At 54.8% G+C, this 13,957-nt stretch overlaps 1 protein-coding gene across 2 annotated transcripts; it reads left to right on the top strand.

Annotated features, from left to right (window-relative positions):
• Nucleotides 1–2,907: 2,907 nt before the first annotated feature.
• On the top strand, nucleotides 2,908–13,364 carry LOC116243120 (maestro heat-like repeat-containing protein family member 2B). 2 transcript variants are annotated; one of them, XM_090125266.1, is made up of 31 exons: nucleotides 2,908–2,987; nucleotides 3,275–3,396; nucleotides 3,536–3,658; nucleotides 3,794–3,959; nucleotides 4,115–4,213; nucleotides 4,381–4,532; nucleotides 4,871–5,014; nucleotides 5,546–5,638; nucleotides 5,926–5,995; nucleotides 6,111–6,224; nucleotides 6,310–6,383; nucleotides 6,713–6,832; nucleotides 6,952–7,059; nucleotides 7,236–7,395; nucleotides 7,523–7,563; nucleotides 7,737–7,878; nucleotides 8,271–8,323; nucleotides 8,654–8,761; nucleotides 9,038–9,157; nucleotides 9,284–9,406; nucleotides 9,520–9,675; nucleotides 9,891–10,013; nucleotides 10,313–10,392; nucleotides 10,797–10,932; nucleotides 11,048–11,140; nucleotides 11,483–11,578; nucleotides 11,751–11,874; nucleotides 12,077–12,186; nucleotides 12,518–12,670; nucleotides 12,927–13,081; nucleotides 13,207–13,364. In XM_090125266.1, exons 1-31 carry the CDS (start codon nucleotides 2,963–2,965, stop codon nucleotides 13,256–13,258), a joined length of 3,435 nt encoding a protein of 1,144 aa, XP_089981392.1. In that variant the 5' UTR covers nucleotides 2,908–2,962; the 3' UTR covers nucleotides 13,259–13,364. The 2 variants fall into 2 exon arrangements, with proteins under 2 accessions (XP_089981392.1, XP_089981387.1); XM_090125261.1 differs by lacking the exon at nucleotides 2,908–2,987 and having other exon boundaries at nucleotides 3,006–3,396.
• The last annotated feature ends 593 nt before the right edge of the window (nucleotides 13,365–13,957 follow it).

Raw genomic sequence — 13,957 nt, 5'->3', positions numbered from 1 at the left:
AACCAGTCTCTGTGCCACTGACGACAACCATCTGAACTCTGCCAGTTGACCAGCTGTCAATCCACCTCACCATCCACTCATCTATCCCCACACTTTCTAAGTCTTATAACATGGATGGTGTGGAATATGGTGTCAAATGCCTTACCGAAGTCAAGGCACACAACATCCACTGCTCTCCCCCCATTTACCCAGGCAGTGATGACATCATGGAAGGCTATCAGGTTGGTCAAGCATAACTTCCCCTTGGTGGATCCACATTGACTATGCCCAATAACATTCTTCTCTTCCAATTGCTTGGAGAGGGTATCCAGAACAAGTTGTTTCATCACCTTTCCAGAGATGGAGGTGAGGCTGACTAGGTTGTTTCTCAGATCTGCCTTCTTGCCCTTTTTAAAAACTGGACTGACACTTACTATCTTCCAGTCTTCAGGCATCTCTTCAGTCTTCAGGCCATTTGCCAAGACCTTCCAAAAATGATAGAGAGCAGTTCAGCAATCACCTCTGCCAGTTCTCTCAGCACATGTGGGTGCATCTTACTGAGGCCCATGGATTTCTGTGCATTAATTTTGGATAGATGTTCTCTGTCCCAAACCTCCTCGACCAAGGGGAAGCCTTCACTTCCCCAGACTCTCTCTCTCTTACCTACAGGGTCGGGGGTTCCTGAGGGCTAGTCTTAGCATTAAAGACTGAAGCAAAGAAGGCGTCCAAAATCTCTGCCTTCTCAGTATTCCCTGTTACCCAGGAACCCACACCTTTAGAAGGGGTCCCACATTTTCCCTAAACTTCCTTTCTCTGTTGACATACATTTAAAAAACTGTTATCCTTTACCTCCTTTGGAAGGTTTAATACTGAGGGGGCCTTAGCCTTCCTTGTTGCGTCTCTACAGGTACTGACAGTGTTTCTATATTTTTCCCAAGGAGAACAGGCTCTTCTTCCACTGTTCATGGACATTCTTCTTTACTTTTAGTTTATCCATGAGTTCCTTGCTCATCCCTGCAGACCTCTTGCCACCCTTCCCCAGTTACTTACTTCTAGGGATGCACTGATCCACTTGTTCATCATCCCCCCCCCCCCCCCCAAAACAGTGCAGTTCAGTGCACTATAGCTGCGCTCTCACATAAAGAACAACTCAAACACCTTGACTCATCTTGCCATCTACAACAGCATGGCAGTCATGTGAGCTGTCCAACCATGTCTCCGTGATTGCAATGACATCACACCCCTGTAAGCACGCACAGATCTCTAGTTCTTCCTGTTTATTATTATGCATTGCTATACAGGCACCGTAAGGAAGCAGAGGGATGCAGGAAGATTTAAGCTGGGCCCTTGGCAGTATTGTCTTCCCTGAGGAGTCCTCACAAGATCCTACTGGACAACGGGGAGGTTTCTCTCCACAGTTTACTAAGAAAACAGCATTCCCAGGCCCTTCTTTGTCACAAGCGACATGCGGAATCAAACTCTATAACCACGGAGCAGTCATAAAGCAGGCATGTTTACTCAGTGCTGAGCACCTATGCTGGATGCAGGGGAGTATTCCCTCCTAGCCTGCATACCAGAGGTCAAGAAAGGCACATGCTTAAAGAACAAGCTGCTTACATACACATTGGATGTCCAAGAAAAGGTTGTTTTATTACAGTGAGTCCCCAGAACGATTGACATTTTTCCCCGCCTCGAGTCTCAGTTCATTTATACATGCGTGGCATTTCTCACTGGTCATCTGGTGGTCTTTCTGATGAAGGCCATCATCTTCCTGGCTGTGTACTCTTTGACCTGGGTGGAGTTGGAGGACGCTTGACTGGCTCTGGCTGGTCCTTTTATCAGCGTCAACTCCGTCCACCAATCCACTGCTTCTTTGTTAATTTGTGGTTTACTGCCTCAGCCTGCTGCCTTGCATTCCAGAGATAGGATAGCTAACAGTGTTATTTGGAGAAACAGGAGACTCGCTGTCCACACTAACTCTCTAGGTCTGTAGAAAAGCATCCATTATCGGAAGCGAAAACCTGGCTTAGAAAGGTCAGAACCATAGCTGCCAATTCAGCACCTCATGAAGTAACTTTTAACCTAACTTATTTTCCTCATTTCACAAGGAACTCCATGCCCTTCCTCCATCAAATCTTGTTTAACACTCTGGTAATCAATCCAACCAGCTTGCTCCCCAGAACACTTTGGCCCCAATTGCTCAGTCGTGTTCCATCTCATGCCCACACACCTGTTCTCTCAAATGCGTGCCCAAGATCAAGGTACACAAAGCCTCAATCCCAACACCATCCCAGTAATCAGCCAGTAATTTACCACCTCTACTCTCCTCCTTTCTTTTGGGACTCAGCCTCCAGTCAGAAGGACAGAGGAGAACACTCCTGGTGCTCCCAATCCCTTTAGCGTCTTTCCAAGGGATGCAAAGTCCCTTTCTGATGTTCTGCCATTTCCTCGTGGCAGCCTCCCATGACCCTACTTGAATGACAACAAGAGGATAGTGATGTTCTTGTTTGGTCAGATGCGGTGGAGTCTCCTTAACGTCTCTGACACGTGCCCTTTTAAGACAGCAAAGCTCTCTGGAGAGGTTGTCTGGGCAGCAGATGGGGGCCTCAGTGCCTCCCAGCATGGAGACCCCAATCACTAAGACAATGCCAGGCAACGGTGCCCAGCAGCTGCTCCCTGGCAGGGGCTCTCCCTCACCCACTGAGGTGATTCCCTGCATCAGCATGGAACTGGAACCCCAGAGCTGATTGTGTCACAAAAACACATTGTGTTTGAGGGCCTGTGGGGTTTCCCTGCATGCTGTCTGGTCCCCAGCCCAGGACACATCATTCTCTGTGAGGTGACACTCTGCGGTGTGATGTCACAGTGGCTACCTCATACACCCTTGTGGCAGCGGTGGGAGCGGTGGCTCAGTCCGCTTGTGGGACCCGCAGGAAGAGGAGCCAGAGAGAGCGTTGTGTCTGTCTGGACATATCCTGCTGCGATGGAGCGGCTGAGAGCCCTTCGAGGTGAGCTCCCTCCACCTCTCTGGACACCGTGACGCTGCCCGAGCACATGTGTGCCTCCAATGTCTATTTAGGATGTGCCAGCAGCACTGTCCTTACTCTGCTGAGTGCAGCTGCCCACGGTGGTTTCCCCAGTACCCCAGCAACGGGAAGGCTCTCTCCCCCCTCCCCACAAACCACACTCATCCCCACGCTGTGGGGCTGAAGGAACATTCCTCCCAGAGCTGGTCGGATGCTCAGCCCTGGCTCCAAGCAACACCAGCGGCAGCTGCTCTGCTCTTTCCTTCCAGGTCTCTTTGCCTGTGTGGGCTGCATGCCCAGGCGTACACGTCGCAGGGAGAGAAGCAGGGTGTCAAGCCCTGTCCCTACCTGCGCCGTGACTTTGATGCTGCAGCGCCTGCAAGATCAGGAGGTGAGTTGGGGACATCCAACCATCAATCCTTGCCCTCTGGCCCAGTGCCACGATCCTGTGCATGCCAGGCCCCGGCAGCACATCCACATAGCGATGGGTGACAGCGGGCAAAGCAAATGTGACTGATCCTTGTCCCCAGGGTGACCGAGTGCAGGCGTACTGTGAGCTGGAGAGCGCCCTGAGGGAAGCCGACAGCCGCCCGCCCTGCGGAGTGGTGAACCGGCTGCTGGCAGAGGTGTCCCAGGACCTGACAGCAGCCCAGGTGAGGGGTCACTCCCAAAGGCAAAAGGAGCCGCCTGCCCACGCTGGTGTTCTGCTGGTGGATCATGGTGGCTTAGGCCTTCCAAGGGCCTCAGGCAGTCTCCTGTGCCGTGTGTCACCAGAGACTCTTTTTCAGGGCGTGACAGCCAATGTGAGGACAGCTGCCAGCAATGTCCTGGTGGCTCTGGCTCGGATGCACTTCACCTTGGTGATGGCTGAGCTCCAGAGCCTCCTGAAGGCCACAGGGGAGATGTCCAAGGAGTTTGTGCTCATCACCCTGAGCAAACTCTTCAGCACATATGGTAGAGTGCCCTCAGCCTCCTGACATCTATAACAACCGGGAAAGGGGACTCTCCCCTCCGCGCGTGATCTGCGTTGAGCTGGGGGATGCAGGGCTGCAGCCCCTCCTTCCTCGCTGCTAAGACTCTGACTGTGGCCCTCTCCTTCCTCTCTGCAGCTCCACAGTGCATCCCCTTCGTGTGGCTGATGCTGGCCGGCCTGCGCAGTGTGGTGGGCCAGGTGAAGAGTGGCCGGATCCTGCGCATCACTTGTGCTGGTGAATGCTGGCCCCAAAGCAGGGGGCCTCGGGACAGCCCTTGCACCTCGCCCTGCTGCAGACTCTCACTGGCTCCCTTTTCTTTCACTCTCTTAAAAAAAAAAAAAAAAAAAAAAAAAAAAAAATTATTCTTTTTTTTTTTTTTTTTTTTTTTTTTGTTTTTTCAGTTGTGAAACAGTGGCTGGATGGTGTCAAGATTCACTTGTCCTCTGGAACCCAATGCCCCTGGCCTGTCATAGAGAAAGAGCAAATCATTGAGAATCTTCTTGAGCTGCTCTTCTCTGTGGTGCAGAACTGGCAGGACTGCCAGGAGGAGGAGGTGAGCATTGCTGCACTCCCAGACCAGGATGGCAGCGGGGGCACCCATGTCGGCACCTCTGTCTGTGCCCAGCAGGCTGAGAGCCGAGGGGTGACAAGAGGGAGTGGGCTGGCTCTGCAAAGGGTCCCAAACTGGCTCTTTGCCAGGAATGCATGTCACAGTATTGTGGCAGGAAGAGCTGGGGATGAGGGTATGGGGAAAATCTGCCTGCCCTCCAGAGGGAGCCCATCTTCTGCTGGGCATGGGAGTATGGGGAAAGGGAAGGGAAAAAGAAAGCCCTCTCTGTTGGAAGGGCAGACCTTCAGTCTTTGATGGCGGGCCTCTGTCATCCTCTCCAGGACAAACAGGCTGTCCTTGGGGCTGTGGCTGCCATGTTGGATGTTCTCCTGCAAGAGGAGCTGCATCAAGAGCAAGTCTGGGAGCAGCTCCTCTGGCTCGTTCACCCATGTCAGGAGATCCAAGACACCTGCAGGGTGGCCAAGGTGAGATGCTGCGCATGGCTCAGGGTGGATGTGGGGCCCGTGCAAGTGCCACGAGGGGTCAGGGGGATGCAGAGAGGAGGTGGGGAGCCCTTGGAGAAAGAAGGAACAGGTGTTCAAGGGAGGTCTGAAGCTTCCTGAGCTCTTCAGTCAAAGAATGAACAACCCAGACAGGAGCCAGGAGGGAGCCAAGAGTCACTGGGGCTCATTTCCTGGGGATGGGAGGTTTTACCACCACCAATGTGGGGCGCTGAGTGCCTGAGGAGCTCTGTGTTAAGAACTGGAGGGATCACGTCCAGTTGCATCTGATGGGAGAGAAGAGGGCTGCTGGGTGGGAAATGCCTGCAAACGATGTCCAAACAGAGCTTGGTTGAGAGCAGAGAGACTCTCTTGATGCTGTTGGAAGGTGGGGGACAAACAAGAAAGCCTGTGTGGGAGCTTCTTCCAGTGGACAAACCATTAGGAAGCAGTTTCTCCACTCCCAAGTGGCTAGATGTGGCTTCATCCCTTTCTTCCTCTCCTGGTCTCTTGCAGAGCCTCGCAATCTTCCTGGAGGCCTTAGAGGGCATTGAGTGTGTCATCCCCAAGGACAAGTTTAAGGACATCGCCAGTGCCGTGTTCTACCAGGTAAGGGGAGCCTATCCTTGTGCCCACAGCAGTTTCCCTCTTGGCTAAGTCTCCGGAGAACTGCAAAGCTCCAAGCCCCTGACTAAGGCGGCCCAGCCTTAGCTCCTGCATGCTAATGAGGGGTCACAAGAGCCGTGCGTGTGCCCCTGGGGATACTGTGGGGCGGGCTGTGTTTTGTCTGCCTGTCCTCTTCCCGTGAGTGCCCAGGGAGATGAGAGTGGGCATCACAGTGTCTTTTCCGTCCTCAATGCTGATCTGATTTTCTCAAATGGACCTTGTTCCCACAGCTCTATGACGACACCAAACAGCACAGCGAAGCTGATCATGCAGAGCTGACTCACTGCATCATGCTGCAGGGTAAGGAGAAGAGCTTTGGCAATGCTTGGCGGTGCCCTGGCCAAAACCTCTCTCACAATATTCAGGAATGGGCATGAATTGCTTGCTAACAAAGCGTGGGATTTCCTCCCTGCAGCCCGGATCTGCCCCGAGGAAACGATCCTGTTTCTGCAGTCACAGCTGGAAGATGACTGGGAGACTGGATGTGTGGCAGCCCTGGATCTGCTAGGTGCTCTGGCTCGCTCTGATGGTCAGTACCACAGCTCAGGACTTCCAGGGATCCCTTCTGCCATCTGGGCTGTGGCTCCACTCATGCTTCTGCACATCTCTTGCAGAGCCCATGATGATGGAGAAGCTGCCCCAGGTTGTTGAGGCTGTGCAGCGTTTGCGCAGCGACTCCAGGATCCGGGTGAGCTGGTTTGGGAACGGAAAGTGCTGTAGGGGTGGTGATGCTGCTGTCAGCATGGACAGGGCTGGGGTGACCAGGGAGGTGCTGGGGCATTGACCACACTGTCGTGATGGTTCCTGTGGGGAGAGCAGGCAGAGTGGAGCAGGCAGGTCCCTGTGCTGTGCATGGAAAGCACACAGCCTGGTGCTAAGGCCTGGCCCTCACCTCAGAAGCCAAAGCTTCTCCTCTGCTCTTGTCTCTGCTTATGCCCAAAGGGCTGCCCCAAAGAGCAGGTGGCTTCCCTTTGCCTTCTGACCAGAAAAATCACACCCACAATTGACCCCTGGCAGGTGAGGAGGGCCATTCTGCATTTCGTTAATGATCTGCTGAATGCTAACACCCGGAGCTGCTCAGCTTGGGATGTGGTGGGGCACATTTTCAGTGAGTTCAGCCGCACTGCAGGAAGAAGGGTAAGGACAGTGGGCAGCATCTTCTTTTGGAAGACCTGTGCTGCTCAGAGGGTGGCACAGAACCTGAGAGGCTCATGAGAACGGAGCATAACCAGCATTTCAACACCACTGTTGTACAGGCAGCCGGAGACCTTTCTACCCGGGAAGCCCAGGAAGAAGGAGCTCTGCAGGAGCTATGCATGGACATCCTGGGGTCACTGGATGTCTCTGTGAGAGGGATGTCCAAAGTAAGTCACACTCTGCCCTGCTGCTGCTCCTTGTCTTCGCACCACACATTCCTCATCCCATTCCAACACCCCAGGTCTCTCTGAAGCACAGAAGACTCAGGGAAATTGACAGAGTCCTCTTCATCTCTGAGCGGAGGCAGGAATGCTGACTTGCTCAATCGCCTTGTTCCTTACAGCTCCTGTGGCCGCGGCTGCTACTGTTTGTGGTGCCAGCTCAGTACACTGGCATGCTGATCCCGATCTCCCGCTGTGTCCAAGCCCTGTCTAAGAGAGAGGACCTGACAGGACGGCGGATAGAAGATCTGGATCCTCATTTTATCAGCTCTGTGTTTCAAGGTAGGTGCAGAAACTCCCCCAGAGAGCTCTGCTGACCTGTGTTATCACCTAGAAGGGACAGCAGAGGTGCGCGTGGCTGGGCACGGAGTGTCTTGGAGTCTTACTCAGCACTTTTTTCTCCTCGCAGGCCCAATGCTGACTCCTCAAACACTACTGGCGCGCCTGCTGGTGAGTAGATGCTCCAGAGGCCGGTGCCACGAGCCCCTAGGAGGAAGCAGCACAGCCATGGGCAAAGCTGTTGGCTGCTCCTTGCCTGCCAGAGCAGAGCCAAGCTGCTTCCCTCCTGGGGAGAAGCAGCTGCTCTTGCTGCAGAGGTGACTTTTCTTCTTGCTCTCACTCAGGTGGTGGCAGGGAGTCCTGTTGCAGGCAGCGAACTCCAAGCCGCTGCCTTACTGCTGATGAAAAACCTCCACAGCAGGTTCCACGGAGCTGTGGGGGCCATGTGGGCTACTGAGATCCCCCTGCTGCTGCAGTGCCTTGAAGGTAAAGCGCTGGTGGGGAGGGAGAGGCAGAGGCAGGGAAGGGGTGGACTGAAAATGCATCTCTGCAGTGTGGCAGAGGGGAAGCATTGTCTGCAGCCCAGTGCTTGCTCTGCTGCTGTTCCCATTCCCGGGAGACAGCACTGAGGCCCGGGGACCTCTCCCCCAGGGATCTGCCCATTCCAGGACACAGATGGGCCCTTTACATCCCCTCAGACAGCAGTCCTGGAGCAGTTAGTTCTGTGTTCCTGCGGGGACAGTGTTTGTGGGGAGGGACAGGTCATTTGGAGGGGCTACGGGTCCCAGCTTGGCAGTGTCAAGTGCCCAGGCCAAGCCAGGTTTGCAGCAGCTCTTCTTCTGTGGCTTGATCCCAAGTAACGGTCTTTTGCTGTGCAGGGAAAGAGGAGAGCTTCCCAGACACTGCAGAGTTCGAGCACCGTCTGCTAAAGGTACAGCATTGCTGGGAGGCGTGGTGCAGAGAAGTGCTTGCCTGCCCCAAGTAGCCCCACTCCCATATGAGCCACTGTGGGACAGGAACAGCCTCTCCAACGCTGCTGCGGAGCGGCCGCATGCCTTTGTGGCGCTGCCTCTTCCGCTCTGTCCCAAGCCCAGGGGGGTCTTAGGAGAAGAGCGGCAGGCGGCTTTAATGGAGGGAATGCTGGGGGAGCTGGGAGAGGGACTGTTCTTCCAGGCACCTCTTCCCAGAAGGCTGCAGCCACTTGGGAGTGAGGGAAGAGGCAAAGGGCAAGGGAACATTGTCTTCTCCTGTTTTCCAACAGTTCCTGAGGGCGTCGCTGGACACCATAGGGGATGAGGCCTGGACTGAGGCCCTGAGCTGCGAGCTGAGCCAGCGGCTGAGCAGCTCTGCCAGCAGCTCTGGAGAAAAGGTGAGTTCCCCCCGGCTCTACCCAGCGGTGCAGCTGCAGGTGCCCTACTGGGGCCGGGGCTGCATCAGGTGCTCTGCCCACGCGAGATGCTGATGCTGCTTCCCCGACCCGTGCCCCCCAGAGGGCCTTTCCCTGCAATCTGCCCAGGGATGGCTAAAGCTCAGCCCTGCAGCTGCTCTCAGCAACTCCCAATGAGCGTGGGTCCTTCCCACCTGGCCCTCTGCCAGCAGGTCAGCTGCTGCCACATCTCAGCTTCTTCCTTCCCTTCCCATGCAGTCTTTCCTGTATAAGGCTCTGGGGACAGTGCTGGGAGCCTGTAAGGGAGTCCTCCACGTCCAGGAGAAGCTGCTGCTGCACCTGGAGGAAGCAAACATGGAGGAGCCATCTGAGGCCCAGGTGAGCTCTCCTCTCCTTCTCCTGGCCCTGCTCCGGGCCTTTCCATCTCCTCCCTGCTGCCATTTTCCTCAGGTGAGGACCTGTAGATTCAGGCCTGTGCCAACTGCCCCTTGTTCTTTTGTGCAGGGAGTGATCTCTCTTCTCAGCCATGCTGCTGAGAGCAACTTCCAAACAGTCCTGGCCACGCTCACCATGTTTGCGTCCAGGCTGTGCAAAGGCCACAGTGCAAGGATTTCCAGGCGCAAGAAGGTAAAGCGTTACGGGTTTCCATCTTGGCATTCTTCTGTCTTATTTTCACAGCAGCTCCTGCCTTGGGAGCTCAGGTGCATCGCAAGTGTCTCAAGGCATTTCTCCCCACACAGATGGAGCTGGACAGCAGGAGAGCTCATGCCACACGCAGCGCTCTCATGCTCGCCCACGGCAGCTTGGCACTGCGTGCCACGAAGGAACAGCTGCTTGCCCACCTGGAGGGAGACATCGTGGGCAACATCCTGATGCTGTACAGCTGCAGCTGCCGGGTGAGAGCTCAAAGTGTGCCAGGGTGTCTGAGCACCCAGCTGCAGCCCATCCACATGGGGGGATGCTGAGATAGGCCTTCCCTTTCCAAAGGTCCCTTGGTTTGTGCCCAGATGAAGATCCAAGCCCTTTCCTTAGTGTTGCCCCCACATGTCCCCCTTGCAGCCCTTGTCCCTTCCTGCAGTTCAAAGAATGTTTCTTCTCTCTTGGGCTTCAGGACTTGCAGAACAACCTTGCGCTGGTGCAGAGCATCACCAACTTCAGCTCTGCCTTCCAGGCTGTGGGTGACTCCTCCTGCTTTAACCCCTCCTTGAAGAGCAAGCTGCTGGAGATCCTGATGGTGAGTGCCTAGAGACAGGGCTGTCTGCAGAGGAGTTCTGGGCTGTGCCACGAGGCTCGCTTCCCTGGGGGCATCCAGGTCTCCATCAGCTACATGTCTCCAGCTGGTGGGGACCTTGGGTGCTGGCAGGCAGCGGCTGGGCAGTGGGCTAGGTGCACCAGCTGTGGAGCTGGTGTACTGCTGTACTTCCATGGGAATTGTGGGAGTGATGGGGCCAGTGTGTGGCAGTCTCGGGACTGGGTGGAACAGTTCTCGTATGCCTCGTGCCCACCTTGACAGTGTCTCTCTGGGACTTGCAGGACTTGCTGAAGAAGTATTACTCGGGCATCCCTGTCTCCCCGGTGCCCTTCAAGGTGGTTCTGGCCCTGGAGCAGTTGAGGTAAGGTCTGGGGTTGCAAGGCAGGATGGTGGTCCCCATTTTGGGTAGCTCCTGAAGGCCTGGAGGGGGCGGGGGGTGAGGAGCCGCATCTACAGGAGAGATGGCTGGGCTGTTGTGCGTGGCGAAGCTGAGGTTCTGGGCAGGCAGAAAGGCCCTGGTGTTCCTGTCCCCTGGCAGGGAAGAGAAGGGAGAGCCGGGGTGTCCTTCCCTTCACAGCAGGAGGTGGTTCACTGCTGCCGGGGAGGAGGCAGGCGCTGCTGGAACTGAAGACAGTGCTCAGCAGCATGAGCTGGGAGTATTGGCTTTGTAGCTGTTGGTTAGGAGAAACTCAGATGTTGTCTGAACCAGTCTGGAGCTCTGTTAAATGGCCTTTCTGCTTTCTCTTCCTTTTTTCCTTCTGTCAGCAAGCTGAAGCCCTCATTCGAAAGCAAGGACATGCGTGAGATGTTGGTCCTGTGCTGCAAAAACATTGTGACACACCCTTCAGCAGAGGTGATGGTGAAGATCAGGAAGTCACAGCAAGCAGCGCAGTACCTGCAGGTAACCTCCCGTAACTTTCCCGGCCACCTCTTGCTCAAACCCTACCTCAGCACACACAACCTATGCTCTGGCAGCAGCCGTGATGCTACACCTCAATCCCCTCTTCTGCTTTCAGCTTCAGCAAAGATCACTGAAAGCTCTGGGCCGGCTCATGGCGGTTCTGCTTGAGACAGAGCCCACGCGTGGCTTCTTCCAAAATATAGTCCATGTGAGTATGTGTGGGGCAAGGGAGAAAGCATGGTGCCTGTCAATAGTGGGGGCAGAGATCTGGGGACTGAGAGGACAATCAGAGGGGGAGAAATCTCCTGCTGACATGCCAGATCACTGTGAGCTCAGAAATGGGCAGAGAAATGGGCCCCTCGCAGGCCACAGCCAAGGAAAAGCTCTTGGGTTAGGAGTCAGGAGTGTCTGCAGAGAGCGGGGGCAGCAGTGCCAGTGCTCAGTGAGGCGGGAGGCCTTGAGGGAAAGTGCTGGGAAAGGAGGAACAGGGAGAGGGGTGGCAGGAAGGGAAAGAAAAGACATCCTCAGTGAGACAGATGCTCTACCCCAGGTCCTGCAGAGATCTATGATATCGAAGAACGTGTGGGAGCGCAAGAGGGCCCTGCAGACCTGCTCCCAGCTGCTGGCTGTTTGTGAAGAGCTTCAAGTAAGTAAAGAGCCCCATTTCATGCCCCCTGCTCCCTCCCCAGTGCCCCTGAGCTGGAAGATGAGCTCCACCAAGCTGTGCATGCTGTGTCATGGAATGGGGAAGGCACAGGTGGGAGATGCTAGAGAGACCTGGGGGTCTACAGCTTTCTTCCTGCCTCTCACCCCTGCAGAGAGGAGATGCCTGCGAGCACTTTGGCTCCTTGGTGGGATTGCTGGCGCCTCTGACTTGTGACCCCATGCCCGCATCCCGCCAGCTGGCTGTCACCTGTCTAAGTGCCCTTCTCCGAATCCAAGGTGAGTAGAGCAGGCGTGTGCCAGCCCTCTGCTCTCCTCCGCAGTACTACGAGAGCCCCACAGGCTGGGCCCTGTTTACAGGAGGGAGAGGCACCATGCGCAGCTCTCTTCTTGTCCCCACCCTGTCCTCTGTCTCTCCCCCGTAGAAAGCAGTTCCATTTCCAGAAGCATGACTTCCCTTTTCTCCCTGTGCTCTTTCCAGCCAAAGTGAGCAACAGAGTAATCGAGACGGGTGACATCAGGAGCCTGTGTGAGGGGCTGCATGCCTGCAGTGTCATCTCTCAGCTCCAGACCTCGTCCAAAATAGCAAGAGTAAGTGGACCCAAAAAGGGGTGGTGGGATCTCTGTGAGTAGAATTCTGCATGACCCTATGCTGCCCCCAGCCTCTCACACCATTTCCAAAATGAGCTGTTACCCTGAGACTGCTTTTCTTAGCAAGTACTATTACTCTCAGCTATGTCTGACCTTCACGTGCCCAGTGCAAGGAGCTGATGCCATGATGTACTTATGTGTGTATGTATGTTTGTGTGCATGTGTGACTGTGGCTGCTGGGAGGTAGGCTTTGCATGAACACCCTCAAGACTGCTTTATGTTTTGAACGGCTGCCGCAGAGCAGTGATGGGATCTTCTCATTTCTCTGCAGATCGTGTGCAGAAACCTCCCCCTCGAACGCACCGTTGACTTCATGACGGCTATTAAGGAGACCTTCCGAAAAGCCAACGGAGTGCGTGTGCGTGCTGCTGGGAAGTGGATGACCACCTTTCTGCAGATGCACGGGAAGGACATCTGTTGCAACGTAAGAGATTTTCTTCCATATGTCTTGGACTTTTTCTGGCTGTTGCAGTACGCATTGTGCCGTTTGCCTCTTGTGCTAAAGAAGCACAGCCTGAGTGCAGAGGCAGGGCTTGGACAGGGTGGCTGGCATGAAATTTAGGCTTAGGCCTTGACAGCATGTCAAGGGAGCAGGCACTGCTCATGCGCTGAATGTCCATGGTTAGGCTCTGTAGAGCCCAGGATGCAGCAAGTCATTCTTTCTTCCCTTCTTCTTTAAGGTGCCACCGATTCTCTACATCCTGCGCAGCTGCACATCGTCTGCGCAGCAGAGCACGTTTGTGCCCTTCCTGTGCCAGGCAGTGGTCATCCTGACCCGCAGTCACAAGGAGTTCATGATTGACAACTTCTCCCGGCTGCTTGGGCCCACAGACAGGTACTGGCACTCTTGCCTTTGCAGTTGCTGCAGTTACGGTTGTAGCTTGCCTCTGCCAGAGGGATCCAGGGAGGAAGCAGCTTTTCTTTTTCCTCAGTCACAACTTGAGACTCTCCTTTTTCTAGTGAGACGTGGAAGAGAATAAGAGAGTTTTGTCTCCAGCGGTGGAGCCCATAGAAGAAAGAAGAGAGGAGAACTGAAGAGAAGAGAGAAGAGGAGGGGAGAGGAGAAGAGAGGAGAGGAGAGAAGAGGAGAGGAGAGGAGAGGAGAGGAGAGGAGAGGAGAGGAGAGGAGAGGAGAGGAGAGGAGAGGAGAGGAGAGGAGAGGAGAGGAGAGGAGAGGAGAGGAGAAAAAGGAGAGGGGAGGGGAGGGGAGGGGAAGAAGAAGGATAAAAAAGGAGAAGGGGAAGGGGTAAGGGGTAGGGGAAGGGAAAGAAAGGGAAGGGAAGGGAAGGAAAGAAAAAGAAAAAGGAAAAGAAAAAGAAAAAAAAAAGGGAAGAAAGAAAGGAAAGGCAAAAGGGAAAAAGGAAAAGGGAAAAGAGGAAATGGAAAGGGGAGGGAATGGGGATGGAAGGAAAAAGGGAATAAAATTGAGAAATTTAAAATGGGAGGCGAGGAGAGGAGAGGAGAGGAGAGGAGAGGAGAGGAGAGGAGAGGAGAGGAGAGGAGAGGAGAGGAGAGGAGAGGAGAGGAGAGGAGAGGAGAGGAGAGGAGAGGAGAGGGAAAGGGAAGGGAAAGGGGAGGGAAAGGGGAGGGAAAGGGGGAGGGGAAGGGAAGGAAAAAGGGAAGGAAAAAGGGAAGGGTAGGAAAGGAGAGAAGAGAATGGAAGGGAAGAGAGAGAAGGGAAGAGAAGAGGAGAGAAGAGGAGAGAAGAGGA

The sequence above is a fragment of the Phasianus colchicus genome, chromosome 1 (assembly GCF_987193195.1).
Source record: "Phasianus colchicus chromosome 1, bPhaCol1.hap1.1, whole genome shotgun sequence".
NCBI lineage: Eukaryota > Metazoa > Chordata > Aves > Galliformes > Phasianidae > Phasianus > Phasianus colchicus.
The sequence above is the reverse complement of the archived record's forward strand: the minus strand, read 5'-3'. Positions and strand labels throughout refer to the sequence as shown.